At 46.5% G+C, this 20,951-nt stretch overlaps 1 protein-coding gene across 1 annotated transcript in view; it reads right to left on the bottom strand.

Moving 5' to 3' along the window:
- SLC1A1 (solute carrier family 1 member 1) overlaps window positions 1–18,887 on the bottom strand; it is an 80,991-nt gene extending 62,104 nt beyond the window's left edge. The window contains exon 1 of the mRNA XM_064290587.1: window positions 18,797–18,887. Within this exon, the coding sequence (XP_064146657.1) occupies window positions 18,797–18,887 (91 nt within the window). The remainder of the gene's footprint in view (window positions 1–18,796) is intronic.
- Between the last annotated feature and the right edge of the window lie 2,064 nt (window positions 18,888–20,951).

The raw sequence follows: 20,951 nt of genomic DNA, 5'->3' as shown, positions 1-20,951 counted from the left end.
CTTTTAGTTAGCAGCCAAGCTCATAACTACTGCACCACCAGGCTCCATATTAAACAGTTGTTCCATACAATACTGGAATCAGACAGTGGATAGCGTGGAGGCCTCTGCACTCATCATTCTGTCTACCTGGGCTTGCTCTCCCCAACCTTTAGGCCCAGAGATGCCACCACACCTGCTCAAGGCCATTCCAACTACAACCTCCTCTATAAACTCTTTCCCAATTTGACTTTCTTCTATGAAAGTCCGTGGTGCTTCGGAGCTTTCTCACAGCGTTTACCACACTGCAGCTCCTGTTAGTGGTATTTGTGCATGAATTGCTTCTGAAAGACTGAAGACAAGACACAGGCTTCAAATCTGTGTTTCCCACCAGCAACTTCAATGCTTGTTGAATTCAAATTGAGTTTCTAATTTCTAGCTGATTGCTAAATGAATAGATATTCCCAGCAAAAGGCAATACTTTTCATCATACACGCCAATTCCATTTGATTAACAGAGGTTGCCCGAAGCACCATTCTGAGGATTGAGACCACAATGGAGCTCTGTGGTAAAGAGTACTATAATCAATTAGTGATGTCTGCCACAGGGCAGGCTTTGAATTAGAGGTGTTAATGTTGTCTACTACTTGAGAATCTAAATTTAGGTGGGAGACACATTGAAACAAAAACCCCAGGAATCGGTATCAATTTCAGGAATTAACAGAATGCCAACTGAGATGTTTCAACAAATGGATGCAACGCTGGAAGTGCTCACTCATCTACGCCAAGAAATTTGCAAGATAGCTACCTGTCTGACTGACCGGAAAAGATTAATATTTGTGCCCATTTCAAAGAAAGGTGGAAATTATAGAACAATATAATTAATATCAAATGCAAGTTAAATTATGATGAAGAGAATTCAAAAATTGTTGGAGCAAGTTAAGTCCATGGGGAACTGCCAGAAATTCAAGCTGGATTCGGAAGAGGACGTGGAACAAGGGTTATCACTGCTGATGTCAGATGCATCTTGGCTGCAAGCAGAGAATACCAGGAAGATGTTTATGTGTTTTATCGACTGTTGTCTTAGTCATCTAGTGGTGCCATAACAGAAACACCACAAGTGGGTGGCTTTAACAAAGAGAAGTTTATTTTCTCACAGTAAAGCAGGCTACAAGTCCAAATTCAGGGTATGAGCTCCAGGGGAAGGTTTTCTCTCTCTGTCGGCTCTGGAGGGAGGTCCTTGTCCTCAAACTTCCCCTGGTCGGGGAGCTTCTCAGGGCAGGAACCCCGTGTCCAAAGGACGTGCTCTGCTCCTGGTGCTGCTTTCTTGGTGAAATGAGGTCCCCAACTCTCTGCTTGCTTCCCTTTCATCTCTTGAGGGATAAAAGGTGGTACAGGCCACACCCCAGGGAAACTCCATTTACCTTGGATCAGGGAGGTGACCTGAGTAAGGATGGTGTTACAATCCCACCCTAATCCTCTTTACATAAAATTACAATCTCAGAATGGAGGACAACCACACAATACTGGGAATCATGGCCTAACCAAGTTGACACATATTTTTGGGGGGACACAATTCAATCCATGACAACTACGTAAAGCCACAGGACTATGTGGATCATAACAAATTATGAGTAACACTGAGAAGAATGGGAATTCCAGAACACTTAACTGTGCTCACGTGAAACCTGTACATAGACCAAGAGGCAGTCGTTCAAACAGAACAAGGGTATACTGTGTGATTTTAATCAGGAAACGTATGTGTCAGGATTGTATCCTTTCACCATACTTATTCAATCCGTATGCCAAGCAAATAATCCGAGAAGCTGGACTATATGAAGAACGTGGCATCAGGACTGGAAGTAGATTCATTAACAGCCTGAGACATGCAGATGACACAACCTTGCTTGCTGAAAGTGAAGCAGACTTGAAGCACTTACTGGTGAAGATCAGTATGGATTACACCTCAACATAAAGACAACAGGAAATCAAACAATGAATTGCCTTGGGCAAATCTGCTGCAAAAGACCTCTTCAAAGTGTTAAAAGCAAAGATGTCACTTTGAGGACTAAAGTGCGCCTGACCTAAGCCATTATATTTTCAATCACCTCATATGCCTGCGAAAGCTGGACAATGAATAAGGAAGACCAAAAAAGAATTGATGCCTTTGAAATATGGTGTTGGTGAAGAATATTGAATACACCATGGACTGCCCGAAGAACAAACAAATCTGTCTTGGAAGAAATACAATCAGAATGCTCCTTAGAAGCGAGTATGGTAAGATTTCATTTCACATACTTTGAACATGTTATGAGAAGGGGCCGGTCCATGGAAAAGGACATCATGCTTGGTAAAGTAGAGGGTCAGCAAAAAAGAGGGAGACCCACAACAAGATGGACTGACATAGTGGCTACAACAATGGGTCCAAACGTTGCAAAGATTGTGAGGATGGTGCAGGACTAGGCATGTTTCATTTTGTTGTATATAGAGTCACTATGTACAACGGACTCGGAATTGACTTGACAGCACCAAACAACAACAACAAGAGGGCAGAGGAGGGGGAGATTATCTCAGACTGGGCAGTCAGAGAAGGCTGTATAATAAAGATGGAATTAAATCTATTTTCAAGGAAGAGTAGGATAACAGAACACTCTCTCCTCACTTATTGACACGGTTAGGTTCCAAAGACCAGGTTGTTATGTGAAAATCAGTGTTCTGTGAAAACGGAGGATGGCCACATCAGACCACAAATGGAGGATAGCTATATCATTACATAACTGCCAAATTACATCATTACATAACTGCCAAATTACATCATTATATAACTGCCAAATTACATTATGAGATAACTGCCAAACCACTGAGAATCATGGCCCAGCCAAGTTGACACTTAGCTGGTGTTACCCTTGCCTCACAGCCCCAGAGTTTGTTATTGTTCACTACTGCCAGACAAACATGGTTAATGGGCAAAATAGGTGGATAGCAGATTTTTTTACTATCGTTGTAAATGCAAAATGTCAGATAACGAGACAGTTGGTGAGAGAAGAGTCACTGCAGGTGGAACACAAGAGCAAAAGGATTATGGCGGGAAGATACAACACATCCAGGGAGAACAACGACCAGGCAAGTTCAGCCAGAGTACAAGTGCGAGAGAAGGCTTATGCAGAAGAGAAGGGAAAGTACTAGATACTCTGGAATGTCGCAAATGAAGGGACAGGATGAAGAAGAGCCAAGAGACGGAAGGAAAGAAGCAAGAGGAGGATAATAAGCTTGATTTGACTACCCTACCAGAGCAATGTTTGCCAGAATGTTCTTAACTATCCATTACGTTTACTGAGGTCTGCTAGGGAAGAAGTAAGGAGCCCTGGAGGCAACTGAAAGGTCGGCGGTTTGAAGCCACCAGTTGCTCTGAGGGAGAAAGATGTGACAGTCTGCTTCTGTAAAGACTGCAGCCTTGGAAACTATACGGGGAACTTTTACTCTGTCCCATAGGGTTGCTAAGAGTCGGGATCAACTCAACAGCAACGGGTTTGGTTTTTGGTTTAGGAAGGATGTAGCCTTGCTTAATGGTTAACAGCCTAAGCTTTGAGTCAGTCCTAGCTCTGTCGTTTTAATCACTGGAGTGCAGTTTCCGCATCTGTAAAATGGGGGAAGCCCTTGTCACGGGCCAAACGGGAAATAAATGTACATAAAGCTCATAGCTGTTGTTGCTAGCTGCCGCTGAGTCAGCTGTGACCTTATGTACAACAGAACGAAACGCTGCCCGGACCTGTGCCTCCTTCGTGATCGGTAGTTCAGAGAGTCCAGTGTCGTGGCTACCGTGTCAATCCACCTCATTGAGGATCTTCCTTGTTTTTGCTGACCCTGTAACAAACAAACTCACTACTGTAGGCCCTCAGTAAATATTAGTCATTAGGTTTGGCTAGCTATAAGAGAAGGAACTTTCAAAGGAGAAAATAGGGCTCTCTCTCTTATTATTATTTTTTTTTAATATGAAACAGCCAAAGTGGTTATGTGGCTGAGAAAACAAGTATACGAGATACCCACAGAAATGAAGCAAAACCATTTCTCTTCTACCAGTGGAGAGAGGCTTGGAGATGAGGCTTTCTGCAGTTAGGCATTTCTGGTGATGTAGCATTTTTTTGTTGCTGACTTAATTCTTCACTGATTTATAAGTAACCAACAGATGCAACAGAACAGTGGCAGAAAAATAACTGAATTATACAATCTCATCTAGGTTTTCTTGTCTAAAGATTTCCCCACCGGTAGAGTGTGTAAGTAAGTGTTGTCGTTTTCATCCTCCGAATGTGCGGAACCAAAGAGCTGTCTCAGTGAAGAGCTGTAAGAAGAAACAGACGCTGTGGGCATATCCCGAGGTCATTTCTGAACTGGAGTTCCGGTCCCAAAGGCCCCAGCTTTGCTTCAGTGTGCAGACCAAGCATAAAGTCACATAATGCTGGTGTCAAAGATTCGTGCTAAAAACATGAATACCCGCTGTGGCAGCTGTCCCATGGCTACAGGTAGTGACTCAAACTCAGAAGGACTCTAGGGACCACGGAGGACTGACCACGGGGGACTGCTGGGAGGGTCTTAGCTCCTCAGCGCTGGTTCTGGGTCTCTGTGGTGGAGAATGAGGCTGAGGGGGGACCACAGCCCCACGGCTCACACAGCTGGGGCGGGTGGGACTCGGGGAGGAGCCACCCAGGACACACTGTGCGTGTGTGTGCCTCAGACAAGGTCCGTCCATCCTGAGCAAGTGCAGGGGCGTTCACCGGAAGGGGCCCCCGAGCGACGCAAATGCTTCATGTTCACGTTAAGGTCAGAGGTTTGAGCCCACCCAGAGGTGTCTTGGATGAAAGGCCTGGTGATCTATTGAAAAATCAGCCATTGAAAACCCTACGGAGCACAGTGCTGCTCTGACACACGCGGGGTTGACTGAGTCAGATCGACTCCAGAGAAGCCGGTTTGGGCTTTTGGTTTTATTTGCTGGGAAGGAACTATGCTGCCTCTGGTAATGGAACAGGCAGTGCGCAGATATTTTTCAAATGTAAGGTAGTAACATTTCTGGCAACCCGTGAGTCACTGCGGCACTTCCTCTCCATTAACAGAGGTGTTACTGTTCAATGTACTAATTACACAGAGAACTCTTTGTTGCAGTCAGGGGCTGTTTCCTCCCCAAGCATAATGAATTAGCTCCTTCCAAATCCATGGGCCCTGCGAAAGTGTAGCTCCAAAGTCAATTACTGGCGCAATGTTAACTGTCTCCAGCACTATCCTCTGTTAGAAGATGTGTGTTGAACATCACGAGAGCAAAGGCCATTAAAACACTGGCTATTTTAATAGACACTGCTGCGGGGGGGTTAAACGGGCCGCTCGGTGTCATTGAAAGTGAGTTTATTTTCTTCGAGAGCGCTCAAGTCCTCACTGGGAACGTGACCCCAATATCCAGCCGCAGGGGACACTCGCAGTCCCTCGGGCGGCCAGCAGCCAATGACTGCCTGGGGCACTTATTTCAGTCTCAGCTTCTGTTAAAGGTAATCACAATTTCCCGCAAGTAATTAATGTGGAAAGCTCTCTTTCTTACAAGCAAGCGTGCACACACGCACACCCGGGGCTCCACAAGCAGGTTCTTAACCTCAACTGTTTGTGCCCGGTGTGACTTAGCCCAGGGCTTTCCCCATCTGAGCTCCAGCAGACGCCGCATTATCATAGAATGATGTTCTACAGGGTACGTCTTTCTGTGGTGCCGCCTTTATTGCTCATGCTTGCTGCTCAGATACTTGATAGGGGGCTAACTTGAATTCTGTAGTTTAATCACGTTAAATAAAACACTGCGTCTCAGATGAAGCGCCAACGGCAGAATTCTTGCCTTCCACGCGGGAGACCCAGACTGGGTTCCCGGCCGTTGCCCCTCGTGCTCCGCCCCACCCGTCACCAGTGGGGGCTTGGGTGTTGCCGTGATGCTGAACAGGGTTCCGTGGAGCTTCCAGACTAAGGCAGACTAGGAAGAAAGGCCTGGCGACCTACTTCCAAAAACCAGCCAGTGAAAACCCTGTGGGTCCCAACAACCTGATCTGGGGATGGCACAGGACAGGCCGCGTCTGATTCCACTGTGCACAGGGTCACCGTGAGCCAGGGACGATCCCACAGCAACTAGCAACAACAGCAAGATATTTAATATTGAAGAAAATATTTAACGTTTCTCTTTTCTGAGTACTAAAACTAAACACACGCACACACAACTCTACCCTCCCCCTTCTCTGTACTTTACCAATTCACGTTCAAAGTACTCTCAGCGGATGAACGAACAAGGCAGACGCGAGCCATGACGTGCAGTCTAACACGTAAATTCGTTTTTTAAGATTCATTGTAGAATCTTGTGTTTAGATCCAGTTATTTTGTTTGGGGCTATGGTTTGATAGACTTGAACTGTACACTTTGTGTACGACAACTGAAAACTGGAATCTTTTCCGTGATTCTTTACATCTGGTGGGTTCTGATTTGGTTTCAAAAACGAAAGCACCAGGCATAGGCGCTCAAATCCCAAATCCCCCCTCAATTTTTCCATATGTGGAACCTGGGCCAAGACAGGAAAGGGCCCTTCTCTAGGGTACTTAATTAATCAAGGTTCCTCATATCAATCAACCAATCAATCTAATCATCTATCTAATCATCTATCTATCTAATCATCTATCTATCACCATCCATCAGCTTGCTGTATTATGGCAGCTTCCGTGTTGTGATGATGCTGGAAGCTAGGCCATCGGTATTTCAAATACCAGCAGGGTCACCCATGGTGGACAGGTTTCAGCAGAGCTTTCAGACTAAGACAGACTAGGAAGAAGGGCCTGGCGATATACTTCCGAAAATTAGCCGATGACAACCTTATAGATCACAACAGAATACTGTCTGACACAGTGCTGGAAGATAAGCCCCTGGGTTGGAAAGCACTTAAAATACACAGTGGCAACAACAATGAACCCAAGCATACCAACGATCATAAAGATGGCACAAGACTGGGCAATGTTTTGTTCTGTTGTACTAACATCAACTCCCAAATTCCTAGAAAATATTATAAAAACCAATTAGTAGTGCTAATTATGTTGCTAATAATACTGCCACATCTATAACATTCTATGATATAAATACAACGTCTTAGTTTTCTGGAAACCCTGGTGGTGTAGAGGTTAAGTGCTATGGCTGCTAACCGAAAGGCTGGCAGTTCGAATCCACCAGCCACTCCCTGAAAACTCTACGGGGCAGCTCTACTCTGTCCTGTAGGGTCGTTATGAGTCAGAATCAACTCGACGGCAATGGGTTTGGTTTTGGTTTTGGTTTTGGTTTTGGTTTTTAGTTTTCTAGAGCTGCTGTAACAGAAATACCACAAGTGGGTGGCTTTAACAAACAAATTTATTTTCTCACAGTCTAGGAGGTTAGAAGTCTGAATTCAAGGTGCTCGCTCCAGGGGAAGGCTTTCTCTCTGCTGGCTCTGGAGGATGGTCCTTGTCTCTTTGAGTTTCTGTTTCTGAGCGGGCTTCATGTAGCTTGGCTTCTTTCTGCCCCATCTCTGCTCACTGGCTTTCTTCTTTAATCTCTTTTATATCTCACAAGAGGTTGACTGAAGACACACCCTCCACTAATCCTGTCTCATTAACATAACGAAGAAAACGCATTCCCAAATGGGATTATAACCGCAGGCAAAGAGCTCAGGATTTACAACACAGATTTTTTCAATCTATAACATACACTAATGTAAATAAATATGTCTAAACTAGCTACCAAGGGTATTTATACCTGCTTTTCAAAAACATACACATACAAATCTATGTTTTTCTTTAAAAGCACAAGTCGCCACTATACAGCAACAATTATGCCAAGTTTATGTTCCCTCTATCAAACTGATGAGTTCTTGTGTGTTATGGAAATGATTCATTCTGAAGCTATAGGAACTATTCTTATCATTTTAAACAAAAGTCTTTTAAGAACACTATTATTTTACTTTGCATTTTTAAAGTATTCTCTATTTTCACGAACATTTGAAATTGGAGATCTATTTATTTTGTGGTTTTTGGGTATTTTGTGTTTCATCGACATTTTAAACTGAGATGGATGAAATCTAAAAGCATACATCTCTTAGATCTTAATATTACTGCTCTAATAAACTTTAATACTGACACAGAATATTATCCTGGTGTCTTAGGTTGGGTTCTCTGGAGAAGCAAAACCAGTAAAGCATACAAATATATATACATAGAGAGATTTATATCAAAGAAATGGCTCATGTGGTTGTAGAGGTGGGAACATCCCAAGTCCGTGGGTCAGGATAGAGGCTTCTCCTCATTTATGTTGCCACAGGTGCTGGCAAACCCAAGACTGTCAGGTCAGACAGCAGGGCACAGCAGGGCTCTCACTCACAGGCTGCGAAGATGGACAAATCCCAAGATCGGCTGCAAGACTGCAGGTAAGCTGCTAGCTCAAGTCCCAAGAACTGGGGGTCAGACAAACAAGAGCCAGCTGCAGGATTCAGAGTGAGCAAAAGCCCACGAGCCTTTCCAGAATGTCCACTTATATTCAATGCAGGCCACAGGCCCAAGGAAACTCCCTTTCAACTGATTGGCTACTCATAGCAGATCCCATCACGGAGGTGATCATATTACATGAAATCTCATCATGGAACGGATCACATCATGATATAACTACCAAACTACATCATAACTGCCAAACAACTGAGAATCATCTCCCAGCCAAGTTGACGCACGACCCTAAAGATCACACCTGGTAATAGCCCCATCTACAATTCATATTATTGTCCTCAAGTTACCATCAGCAGTTCAAACGCAGAACAACTGATGCAACATCAAGGTCATGTAAAGACCTCTAATCTTCCCTTAGTTCCCTATGGAAGAAGCCCTGGTAGCGCAGATGTTATGTGATCAGCCTCTCACCGAAAGGTTGGTGGTTCGAACCCACCAGTCTCTTCATGGGAGAAAGATGTGGCAGTCTGCTTCTGTAAAGATTACATCCTGGGAAACCCTATGGGTAGTTCTACTTGCCTTATATGGTCGCTATGAATTGAAATTGACTTGATGGCAACGGGCTTGGTTTGGGGGTTTTAGTTCCCTATGGAAGAATCCCTCTGGCTCCTGGCAATGGACTGAGGAAAGACTATACAATCAGAGAGCTAAAAGATTTCAAAGCTAGAAAGAACCTCAGAGACTTCCTAATCCAGAGTCGACAAGTATGCAGCAGACTCTCTGATCCCAAGCCCTTGGCAGACATCAATAATCAGTTTCAGACCTTTCGCCTCCAACCGTACACTACCTATAAGTGAATGTTCTTCCACCTAATTCAAACCCCTCCTTTTTCTAACAAGGAAACTAAGGTTCAGAGAGTTTAAGTATTAGATACACTTCTCTTACATAGCTTTTAAGAGTCAGTCTCATTAAAAGGTCTCATTTCATTCCCCAGTGCCTGAAGGTGTAACGAGGATGTATTTGCCCATGTTGTAGTTGTTGTTATGTGCCATCGAATCGACTCCAACTCACATTGACCCTATATGACTGAGTAGAGTTGCCACATTGGGTTTTCTTGGCTATAATCTTCATGGGAGCAGATCGCCAGGTCTTTCTCCTGCGGAGCGGCTGGTGGCTTTGAATCGCCAATCTTTTGGTTACCAGCCAAGCGCTTAACCATTGTACCACTAGGGCTCCTTGCTCTTGCCCATGTTGTTCGTGTTAAGTGCTGCTGAGCCAGTTCCAACTCATAGCGGCCCTATATACAATGGGATGAAACAGTGCCCAGTCTTGCACCATCCTCACAATCATTGCTAGGTTGCAGGCATTGTGTCAATTCATCTTGTTGAAAGTCTTCCTTTTTTTGCGGACCCTCTGCTTTACCAAGTATGATGTCCACCTCCAGGGACTGGTCCCTCCTGATAACATGTCCAAGGTATGTGAGATGAAGCCTCACCATCCTCCCTTCTAAGGAGCATTCTGGTTGTATTTCTTCAAAGACAGAGTTGTTCATTCTTCTGGCAGTCCATGGTATATTCAGTATTCTTTGCCCACACAATAATTGAAAGGCTTCCATTCTTCTTCGCTCTTCCTTATTCATTGTCCAGCTTTCACATGCCTACGAGGCAATTGAAAATGCCACAGCTAGGGTCAGAGGCACCTTAGTCCTCAAAGCGATGTCTTTGCTTTTCAACACTTTTAAAGAGCTCTTTCGCAGCAGATTTCCCCAATGCAATACGTCCTTTGATTTCTTGACTGTTGCTTCCACAGGCGTTGATTGTGGATCCAAGTAAAATGAAATCCTTGACAACTTCAATATTTTCTCCATTTATCATGATGTTGCTTATTGGTCCAGTTGTGAGGATTTTTGTTTTCTTTATGTTGAGGTGTGATCCATACAGAAGGCTGGATTACTAATGAAGATCTTTGACCTCCATCAGTAAAACTTTCAAAATTCTCTTCGCTTTCGGCAAGGAAAGTTGGGTCATCTGCATATCACAGGTTGTTAATGAGTCTACCTCCAATTCTGATGCCACGCTCTTCTTCATACAGTCCAGCTTCCTGGATTATCTGCTCAGCATACAGACTGGATAAGTATGGTAAAAGGACAAAACCCTGACGCACACCTTTCCTGACTTCAGATCACTCAGTATCTCCTTGTCCTGTTCCAACACCTGCCTCTTGGTCTAATTACAGGTTTCACATGAGCACATTTAAGTGTTCTGGAATTCCCATTCTTCGCAATGTTATCCATGACTTGTTATGATCCACACGGTTGAATGCCTTTGCATAGTCAATAAAATACAGGTAAACATCTTTCTGGTATTCTCCTCTTTCAACCAGGATCCATCTGACATCAGCAATGACATCCCTCATTCCTGAATCCAGCTTGTATTTCTGGATGTTCCCTGTTGATGTACTGCTGAAACCATACATTTTGGATTATCTTTAGGAAAATTTTACCTGTGTGTGATATTAATGATATTGTTTAATTATTTCCACATTCTGTTGAATCATCTTTCTTTGGAATGGGCACAAATATGGATCTCTTCCAGTCAGTTGGCCTGGTAGCTGTCTGCCAAATTTCTTGGCACAGACGAGTGAGCACCTCCAGCATTGCATCCATTTGTTGAAACATCTCAATTGGTATTTCATCAATTCCTGGAGCTTTGTTTTTCGCCAACGTCTTCAATGCAGCTTGAACTTCTTCCTTCAATACCATAGGTTCTTGATCATATGCTACCTCCTGAAATGGCTGAACATTGACCAATTATTTTTGGTACAATGACCCTGTGTATTCCCCTCACCTTTTTTTGTTGCTTCTGCATCATTTAATATTTTGCCCACAGAATCCTTCACTATCGCAACTCGAGGCTTGAATTTTTTCTTCAGTTCTTTCAGCCTGAGAAATGCCAAGCATGTTCTTCCCTTGTAGTTTTCTAACTCCAGCTGTTCGCACATGTCTTTAGAATACTTTGTCTTCTCAAGTCACTCTTTGAAATCTGTTCAGCTCTATTACTGCAACATTTCTTTCATTCACTTTAGCTACTCTACATTCAAGAGTAAGTTTCAGAGTGTCTTTTGACATCCATTTTGGTCTCTTCTTTCTTTCCTGTCTTTTTAATGACCTTTTGCTTTCTTCATGTATGATGTCCTTGATGTCATCCCATAACTCCTCTGGTCTTCTGTCATTAGTGTTCAATGCATCAAATCTATTCCTGAGATAGTCTCTAAATCCAGGTGGGATATACTTACGGTGGTATTTTGGCTCTCGTGGGCTTACTTCAGTTTTCTTCAGCTTCGACTTGAACTTGCATATGAGCAACTGATGTTCTGTTCTGCAGTTGGCCCTTGGCCTTATTCTGACTGATGATATTGAGCTTCATCATCGTCTCTTTCCACAAATGTAGGTGATTTGATTCCTGTATATTCCATCTGGCGAGGTCTGTATGTACAGTCACCGTTTATGTTGTTGAAAAAAAGGTATTTGCAATGAAGAAGTCATTGGTCATGCAAAATTATATCATGTGATCTCTGGCATTGTTTCTATAACCAAGGCTATATTTTCCTGAGGGATTTCATTTTAATTGGATCTACAATCAACACCCATGGAAGCAGCTGTCAAGAAATCAAAAGATGCATTGCACTGAGCAAATCTGCTGCAAAGGGCCTCTTTAAAGTGTTGACAAGCACAAATGTCACCTTGAGGACTAAGATGTGCCTCACCCAAGCCATGGTATTTTCAAGTGCATCATATGCATGTGAAAGCTGGACAATGATAAGGAAGGCCGAAGAAGAACTGACACCTTTGAATTACACTGTTGAAGAATACTGAATATACCATGGATTGCCAAAAGAATGAACAACTCTGTCTTGGAAGAAGTACAACCAGAGTGTTCCTTAGAAGCAAGGATGGCGAGGCTGTGTCTTACACACTTTGGATACGTCAGGAGGGATCACTCCCTCGAGAAGGACATCAACGAGATGGATTGACACAGTGGCTACAACAATGAGCTCAAGCATAACGACGACTATGAGCATGACGCAGACCCAAGTATCCTCTATGTAAAAAAGGAAACAAAAACCCTCTTGACCTCACATTTAGCTACCACCTTCTCCTATTCCTTTCACAACTTGTTGTTGTTGTTAGGTGCTGTTGAGTCGGTTCTGACTCATAGTGACACTATGTACAATAGAACAAAACACTGCCCGGTCCTGTGCCACCCTCATAACTGTAGCTATGCTTGAGCCCATTGTTGTAGCCATGTGTCAATTCATCTTGTTGAGGGTCTTCCTCTTTTTTGCTGACCCTCTACCTTACCAAGTATAAAGTCCTTCACTAGGGACTGGTCCCTCCTGATAACATGTCCAAAGTACATGGGGTAAAGCCTCATCCTCATTTCCAAGGAGCATTCTGGCTGTACTTCTTCCAAGACAGATTTATTTGTTCTTCTGGCAGTCCGCGGTACATTCAGTATTCTTCACCAGCGCTATAACTTAAAGGCATCAGTATTTTTTCAGTCTTACTTACTCATTGTCCAGCTTTCCCAAGCATATGTGATATTTGAAAATACCATGCTTGGGTCAGGTACACCTTAGTCCTTAAAGTGACATCTTTGTTTTTCGACACTTTAAAGAGGTCTTTTGCAGCAGATTTGCCCAATGCAATGTGTCTTTTGAGTTCTTGACTACTGCTTCCATGGGCGTTGATTGTGGATCCAAGTAAAACGAAATCCTGGACAACTTCAATCTTTTGTCAACTGACAACTAAGCACCTCTAAAAAGGGGTCCAGAGGTTCATGTCTTTACTCTGATGGGGCTTCTCCCCAAACCACCCACTAGTGCAGTGAACCTACTGTATGTTTTACTACCACCACCCATCTGTCAGTTTGTCACACTGTGGCAGCTTTGGCATTGCTAGGATGCTGGAAGCTTGGCCACCGGCATTTCAAATACCAGCAGGGTCACCTGTGGCAAACAGGTCTCAGCAGAGCTTCCAGACTAAAACAGAATGAGAAGAAAGGCCTGAAGATCTACTTCCAAAAAATCAGCCAATGGAAACCCTATGGATCACAACAGAATAGTGTCTGATAGCGTGCTGGAAGTTGAACCCCTTAGGTTGGAAGGCAATCAAAATACACAGTGTCCTCAACAACGGACCCCAAAACACCAACGATTGTGAAGATGGCATAAGAACAGGCAATATTTGTACATGGGGTCTCCATGAGGTGGAGCCGACTCCATGCCAAATAAACGACAATGCTTTACAGTTGCAAACAAACTGAGTTTTCACAAATGTCCCCTGAGGTTTCATCGCCATGATGGATGGGAACTGTCATAAGTAAGGAGCCCTGGTGGTGCAGTGGTTAAGATCTCGGCTGCTGATCAAAAGGTCTGCAGTTTGAATCCACCAGTCACTCCTTGGAAACCCTGTGGGGCAGTTCTACTCTGTCCTATAGGGTCGCTATGAATCAGAATCAACTTGACGGGCAATGGATCATAAGTAAAACAGATGGTAGGTTAACTGAGCTGGTCTCTGGCTTCTGCCCTTGAACTTTCTTGGTCTTTGGTCAAAGCAGCAGCCAGACAGAGCGGATTAAAATACAACCTGAGCTTGTCGCTGCTCTGCTCAAAGTCTCCTAAGGATTTTACATCTTGTAGCCAAAGTCGAATTCCTTGTAAGGGCTTATGATACCCCTTTGTCTGCCTCCTCCTAGCTCCCATCTCATCTCCCCCTGCTTTCTCCTCCGTCATCCTCTCCTTGCTGGTTCTCAAACTAGCCAGCATACTCCTACCTCTAGCCTTCCCCTTGCTGCTCTGTGCCTGCAATACTCTTTCCAGTCTGGAGTCAACTGTCCCCTTCTCAGCATGTCCTTCCCTGCCTCCCTATTGAAAACTGCAACTCCCACCCTTCCTAGTCCCCTCCCCTGCTTTATCTTACTCTTGAGCACTTAGCACCATGTGACATAGTCCCCTATTTTATTTTACCTTTTATTCTGGTGTCTATCTTTCTCCCCATGAATACATGTCGCATAAGGACAGGGGTTTTTGTCGTTAGGGTCACCGCTGTGTGCCCCGGGTCTAGAACAGCCCCTGGCACACCACAGGTGCCAATACATGTTTATGGAATGAATGAGTGACTGAATGAATGATTGATTGGCTATGGCAGCTGTATTTGCAGGATGAGGAGGCCCTGGGTGGTGTAGGGCTTTGCAGGGTTTAACAGAAATTAACAAAGACTGTACCTAACTATTCAATCTCTGAATAGGGATTTAATAAATGATTAGCTCTTAGCATCTCACAAACCCTCTAGAGCGCAGTTCTGCTCTGACATACATGGGGTTGCCATGAGTCGGAATCGACTCGAAGGCAACTGATTTGGTTGTTTGGTTTTGTCCACGCAAAGAATTAACTCTCATAGCTACTACACCAAATTGAAAACCAAAGTTGTTGCTATTGAGTTGATCCTGACTCATGGTGACTTCCGGTGCTACAAGGTGGGACTGCTCCATAGGGTTTTCTTCGCAGTAACAAACTGAGAACCGTTAACAACAACAACAATCTTCATGGCAACAGATCATCAGGTCTTCCTCAGCACCGCCAGGTGGGTGTGAACTGTCATCTTTGCGGTTAGTGGACCAGCGCGAATCATTTAAAGATGACCTTTAACTGCATTTTCCCTTGCTTGCTATGTTCTAAAGAATCAAAGGCTTTAAGCTGCCCTGTGAACATCTGTGTCCCTCATTTCAATAACCAAACTATTTCAAAGTATCAGGCCTGCTGAATTAGATAGCAGAGAACAAACATTTTAATGGTTGGAATTAGAAGATGACATTCTGTCCAGGCAAGTCATACATTTAATGGTTTCGTCTCCTTTCAGGCTCAGGTGCCGAATGGTTCAGGATAGGGGCTGTGCGTGACATCTTTGTGGCTTCTCTGAATTTAGGCAGTCATAAAAATCAACCCTCAATAGCATGACCTAGGAATACTTACTGGCTGACGCGCTGTCACCCCTTTAAGTCTGCTGGAGTTTCACTTCTGGTTATTGGAGTCCTTGGGTGGTGAAAACGGTTAATGCATTTGGCTGGGAACCCGAAAGTTGGCAGTTCAAGTCTACCCAAAGGTGCCTCACAGGAAAGGCCTGGCTGTCTGCTTCCGAAATATCAGTCACTGGAAATGCCGTGGAGCAGTTCTACTCTGACACTTGGGGTCACCAGGAGTTGGAATGGACTCCGTGGCAACTGGTGCAATTAATTAATAATTATTAATTAACTTTACTCCTTATTAACTGCTCGTTAATGAGCCACCACAGACTACACAAATGGAGGTATGATTTCCACCCAGGCCCAGCGCTCTGAAGAAAGACGAAAGGAGGAGGACTCCTGGAAGTGACTGCTGATGCTGGGCGTGTCGGGGGTGGGCTTGGTTTGGGACCCCCAGACCAGGAGCAGGTGGGGACTGATGTGGACTGCCTCTGTCTGCAGGAGCAAATGACAGGGAAGACTTATTGCCCAGTATGTTAACGATGTCTAAATGGTGATTTTTCTTTCTGGAGACAAGGGCATTTGCTGGAACATGAGAAAAGTACCCATATCAAGCTTCTGGGGCTCACCCACATTAAAACTGGAGCAAAACACCCATCTGACACCAAAGCCTGTGTCTGCGAAATGGGACAGGTAATCCCCACTGACGCTGAAGATGTTATCTGTGTAACTGGTTCCAAAGGCTGGGGAACAACCACTCGAAACCCTTCCCACACCAGCCTCTAGCAATCGGTACCCGGGACACTGGTGTGCCACAGTTGGTTAGCAAGACGGTATCTCTGGAGAACCCCAGGGCGGAAAAGGCACAATTATTCCACTTCCACGGGGCACTGGGAGGGAGCCGTAAGCCCAGGGTTATCCTCAACGTCCTTAATGGATTTAATAATTAATTCTGCACTCTTACCACCAGGAATGGAGCTCTGGGGGCTCAGTGGTTAAGCATTTTGCTGCTAACCAAAAGGTCGGTAGTTCAAATCCACCTTTGCAATCCCTACAGGGCACCTCTACTCGGTCCTAGAAGGTCACTATAAGTCAGAATCAACTCGACAGCAACGGGTTTGGTTTATTTTTGGTTTTTACCACTGGGAAAACAAGACCATCTCTTCTATCTGGCCGAAGAAAAATCAAAATGCTGTCTCCGGGGGGGTCTGTTGCTTCAGTGCAGGGCAAGACCGACCCTCCACACAAATGCCCAGAGGCACTCTGCACTTCTTGGGGGAAACAGAGTTAATCAGTCAATGCTTGCTTCCCTCTTCTCTCCTTTCCTTCCAGGGAGGACCAGGCAATTCCAGGGTGTTATTTATTGGGAACCTGACTTTCCTTGGGAGAAGGTTCTGGAGTACGATATCTGACCCTGAGGATTCCATTAAATTTCAAAGGCTTTTTTAAAGGAAGTGGTGGGAGGGAGAACAGACAACACCAGCTATTCTGAGATTGGGAAGCAGCAGCTGAAAAGGAAAGCAGGAGAGGATAGGCAGGCCTGTCTCCCACCTGCGCTTCCCAAAAGCCCAGCTCCTATTTCCCAAAAGGAAGGTGGGACTCCCAAGGAGTCCAAATTCAGAGAAGGAGCAGCAGCCCTCACCTGCCGGGTGTCCCCACCTTTGTGAACTTCAAGAGGAAAGTAGCACTGGCCTGCAATCCCAAACAGATGCACCCCACAGCCCAACTGTGGCAACAGAGAACCCTGGCAGAAACTCAGAACCTAAGTGTGGTTCAGTGCGCACATCTGGACGACGTTCTGACAGTGGTGTCACTAGGGTCTGTGTCACCCCCCACGGGCCTCCTCCTGTACCAGACCATACAGAATCCTCAGCAATGTTTCTGTACTAATTTTACTTGTAAATCATAATTCCCGTATATCGCGCCTTCTTTTCCATTAATTACTTCCTTCTCAAAAAAGTTATTGATATAGGTTCACAAACACTAACTACCACAATATTGTAGCTAAAACACCAGAAAAGTAGGCAAAAGCAGTGACAACAATTAAAATAACGGCGTGTGCTTGCAGCGCGTGCAGAGGAAACTGGGTGACTGGAAGCATCACTGTAATCGGGTAACAACGACAGCTCTGACCAGGGCACATGAGAAGGTCCCGATCGGGTAACAGCGACAGCTCTGACCAGGGCACATGAGAAGGTCCCGATCGGGTAACAACGACAGCTCTGACCAGGGCACATGAGAAGGTCCCGAAGGTAAATTAGCATGGAGTTTGAGCCTTATAGGCAGATTGATGCATGTAAGCTGGGCTTGCAAAAAAATGGCTTTGTTGTTATAGCTAACGACAGAGATATTTTCACACAGTCATTTTGGCATCACCCCCTCTGACAGTGTCACCCGGTGCTGTTTGCACCCCCCCCCCCGTCTCCCTAGTGAAGCCATTGGGTTCCAATATGCACCTAGTCCAGTGACCCCTTAGGAGTGAATCACCTAAATACACCCTGGTTTAAACACAAGCCAAGATGACTTAAGATTTATTTTCAACAGAAAAACAGTGGGGAGAGCAAGAGGGCTCCAGAGGAGGGGCGCTATCTCAGCAGCCGACCAGGGTGGAAAGGGTGGATTTGACTTCTGGGCTCGTCCCCGTGTCCTCCGCGGGCACTCACTGCTCACCCCCGATTCAGACACGATTCTGGCGGGCTTTCGGCACCCCTGTGCACGCTGTAGGCACCCGTGCGTGGGAAGGCACCTTTCCAGGCACTGCTCAGGGTAAGCCCTGGCAACTTCCCTACCCTGCCTCTCCTGGCCCGGCCACCCCTGCGCCCAAGGTCCAGCGGAGCCTCTGCCAGCCCAACAGAAGCCGACGATTCACACTCAATCTCTCCGGGGCCGCGGGGTTCAGGGAAAAAAGGGGAGCAGATAGGGTTTAAAAAAAATTAAACCACGTCTGCTTCCAGACGGGAAGAAGGTGAGCTACTTGTTTCCTTTCCCCCTTCCAAGCCCCCTTGGTCATTCTGGATAAAGCAGCTCGCGGAGGCCCCAAACGAGAGTCCTCGAGGAGCTTTGTTCTGCTCACTCAGAGATCCACGCGCTGGGGAGAGGCCCCCGCGTGGGGGCAAAGCCAAGGTCGAGGGGGAGCCGGGGGTCTCTGCGGCACAAGCGCCAGCACCATGCCTTCCGCGTGCGCGCACACCCGGGCCCAGCCTGGTGCGCGTTCATCTCCGTGCCCATTCTAGTGCCCACCCTAGTGCGTGCCCACCCTCATGCGCACGCGGCCTGGGCGCGGGGCGCGCGTGAGGGCGCGTGTCGCCCACCGGCCGGCGCTCACCTAGCACCACCGCGGCCACGGTGCTGATCAGCAGCCAGTTTTTCTTGATAAAGCGCCACCAGTCGCAGCCCTTCTTCGCCGGCTTCCCCATGGCGGGTGCAGGGCTCGGAGCTGCCGCGGTGGCTGCGGCGCGCGGGGCTCGGCTGGGCTCGTGGGCCGGGGCCCGGGACTGTGGTGGCTCCGCGGCGTGCTGGGGAGAGGTGGGTGCTGTCACCGCCGCCGCCTGGGACCGCGCCTCGCCTGTCGCTCCTGAGCCCGTGCCGCCCCGGCTGCTTTGCGTGGGGGCGCCCGGCTCCTCCCGCTGCCGCCGCGCTCTGCGCCCGGCCAACCAGCGAGCGGGGAGGAGCGGCGGCTGGAGGCGGGTCGGGGTGCGCACTGGGGCGCCCGGGTTCGAGGGGGGTCGTCGGGGAGGGCCCCAGCGCTGCGGCAGGGACTGGAGCGGCCTCTTGGGGACCCTGCGCCCCTTCGGGCCTTCAGCTGAGGTCTAGTTCCCTTCCTTCCACGCCCCCCTCTCATGCTGGGTTTTGATATTACGGGTTTCCTTCTCTCCCTAATCTTGAGGGTGGAGCCGCTGGCCCCCCTGGATTTGGATTTCATCCTGCACCCCCCCGCCCCCCCCCCACATCAGCTATTCCCAAATGCCAACACTGGTGCCCTTCGAGTTGGGAGAGGCTTCGAGTTGGGGAAACTGAGTGCTGCTGTGGGTCACCCTTACTCCCCAGGAAGCCTGAAGCCTGGGGGAGGAGGAAAAGAAAGAGCGCTGGGCGCAGGTCCGGATTTGATGACCCTTCACGCGGGCCTCTAGTCTCATCCCCCACCCCCACAAGTATTATTGACTCTCTTTTTATGAGTCGAGGGAGGTGAGGCTCCGGCAGGATTTCTGGGGTCCCAGGGCTAGTAAGGGTACCCTGTACGTCATGTATTAGGCGCCCGCGAGTCGGTTCCGACTCACAGGGACCCTGCGTACAACAGAAGGAAACAAAATTCCTTCTCACAATTCCTGCTGACTTTGTTTCCAGCTCTGCATATGGACCTCTCTCATGGGACCTCTTAGAATTTCACTTCTGCTCACTGTGACCTGCTTTGTGGCCCTTTGGCAAAGTAATGAGGACTGAGAGCCCGGCCAGGCTGTTCTGGGGAGAAGGTAGGCGGGCCCTTCCCTAAGACCAAATGCCTTGGCAAGGCAGATAGAGGAGAGTTGGAGAAACTAGGTTAGTGGTGCCAGGTAGACTCAGCATTGCTGGCTGGACTTTCCCATTCTCCTCCTCCGTGCTGCTACCCAGTTTCATTCACTCTCACATGTGCAAACTTCCCTTCCTGTTACCACATCCCCAAACCTGCAGCTCTAAGCGGGCTTCTGATTTGGTTTTCCCAAAATTAAACGTGCCCTGCACCTTTGAATAAGATAATGTGTGTAAATGACTTAGAACAGTGCCCGATACACAGGCACTGGGTATTAGTTGTACCTGGGGGTACCCTGGACAAGCACCTTCTGGCTCCTTGTCTCTTGTCACCTGTTGGGGTGAACACACCCTGAAACTTCAAACCCACAAGAACCCTTGCAGACTGATCGATAGCAATTGCCCTTTAGAACTGCAAGTGGCTATCAGCCACCTATCTTGTGCTCACCCCTACAGCTCGTATGGTGCATACTTGTTTTGTGCTCGTTTAAGTTATGCAAGTTTTAAATCCTGCAATATAAAAAGGTGAATGAAATCTAAATACATACGCACATTTTGAAATAATGAAAATCTCCTAGATTAAAAAAAAAAAGTCAAGGATCACAAGAGTTCAAATCTGGTGAGCCAAGTGAACAGGAAGCTGTGTTTCTGCTATTGTTGTTGTTAGGTACCGTCCAGTAGATTCTGACTCACAGCGACCCCCTGTGTAACAGAACGAAATGTTGCTCAGTCCTGTACCATCCTCAGAGTAGTAGGTATATTTGGGCCCGTTGTTGTCAGTCCATCTCGTTGAGGATCTTCCTCTTTTTCGCTGACCCTCCACTTTACCAGTGCTGGAAGGTGAGCACCTCAGGCTAGAAGGCATTCAAGATACCACTGGGGAAGAGCTGCCTTCTCACAGTAGAGTCGACCTTAATGACGTGGGTCAAGTGAAGCTTTCAGATCTTCATTTGCTGATGTGACATGACTCGAAA

Source organism: Loxodonta africana, chromosome 9 (assembly GCF_030014295.1).
Source record: "Loxodonta africana isolate mLoxAfr1 chromosome 9, mLoxAfr1.hap2, whole genome shotgun sequence".
Classification (NCBI taxonomy): domain Eukaryota; kingdom Metazoa; phylum Chordata; class Mammalia; order Proboscidea; family Elephantidae; genus Loxodonta; species Loxodonta africana.
The sequence above is the reverse complement of the archived record's forward strand: the minus strand, read 5'-3'. Positions and strand labels throughout refer to the sequence as shown.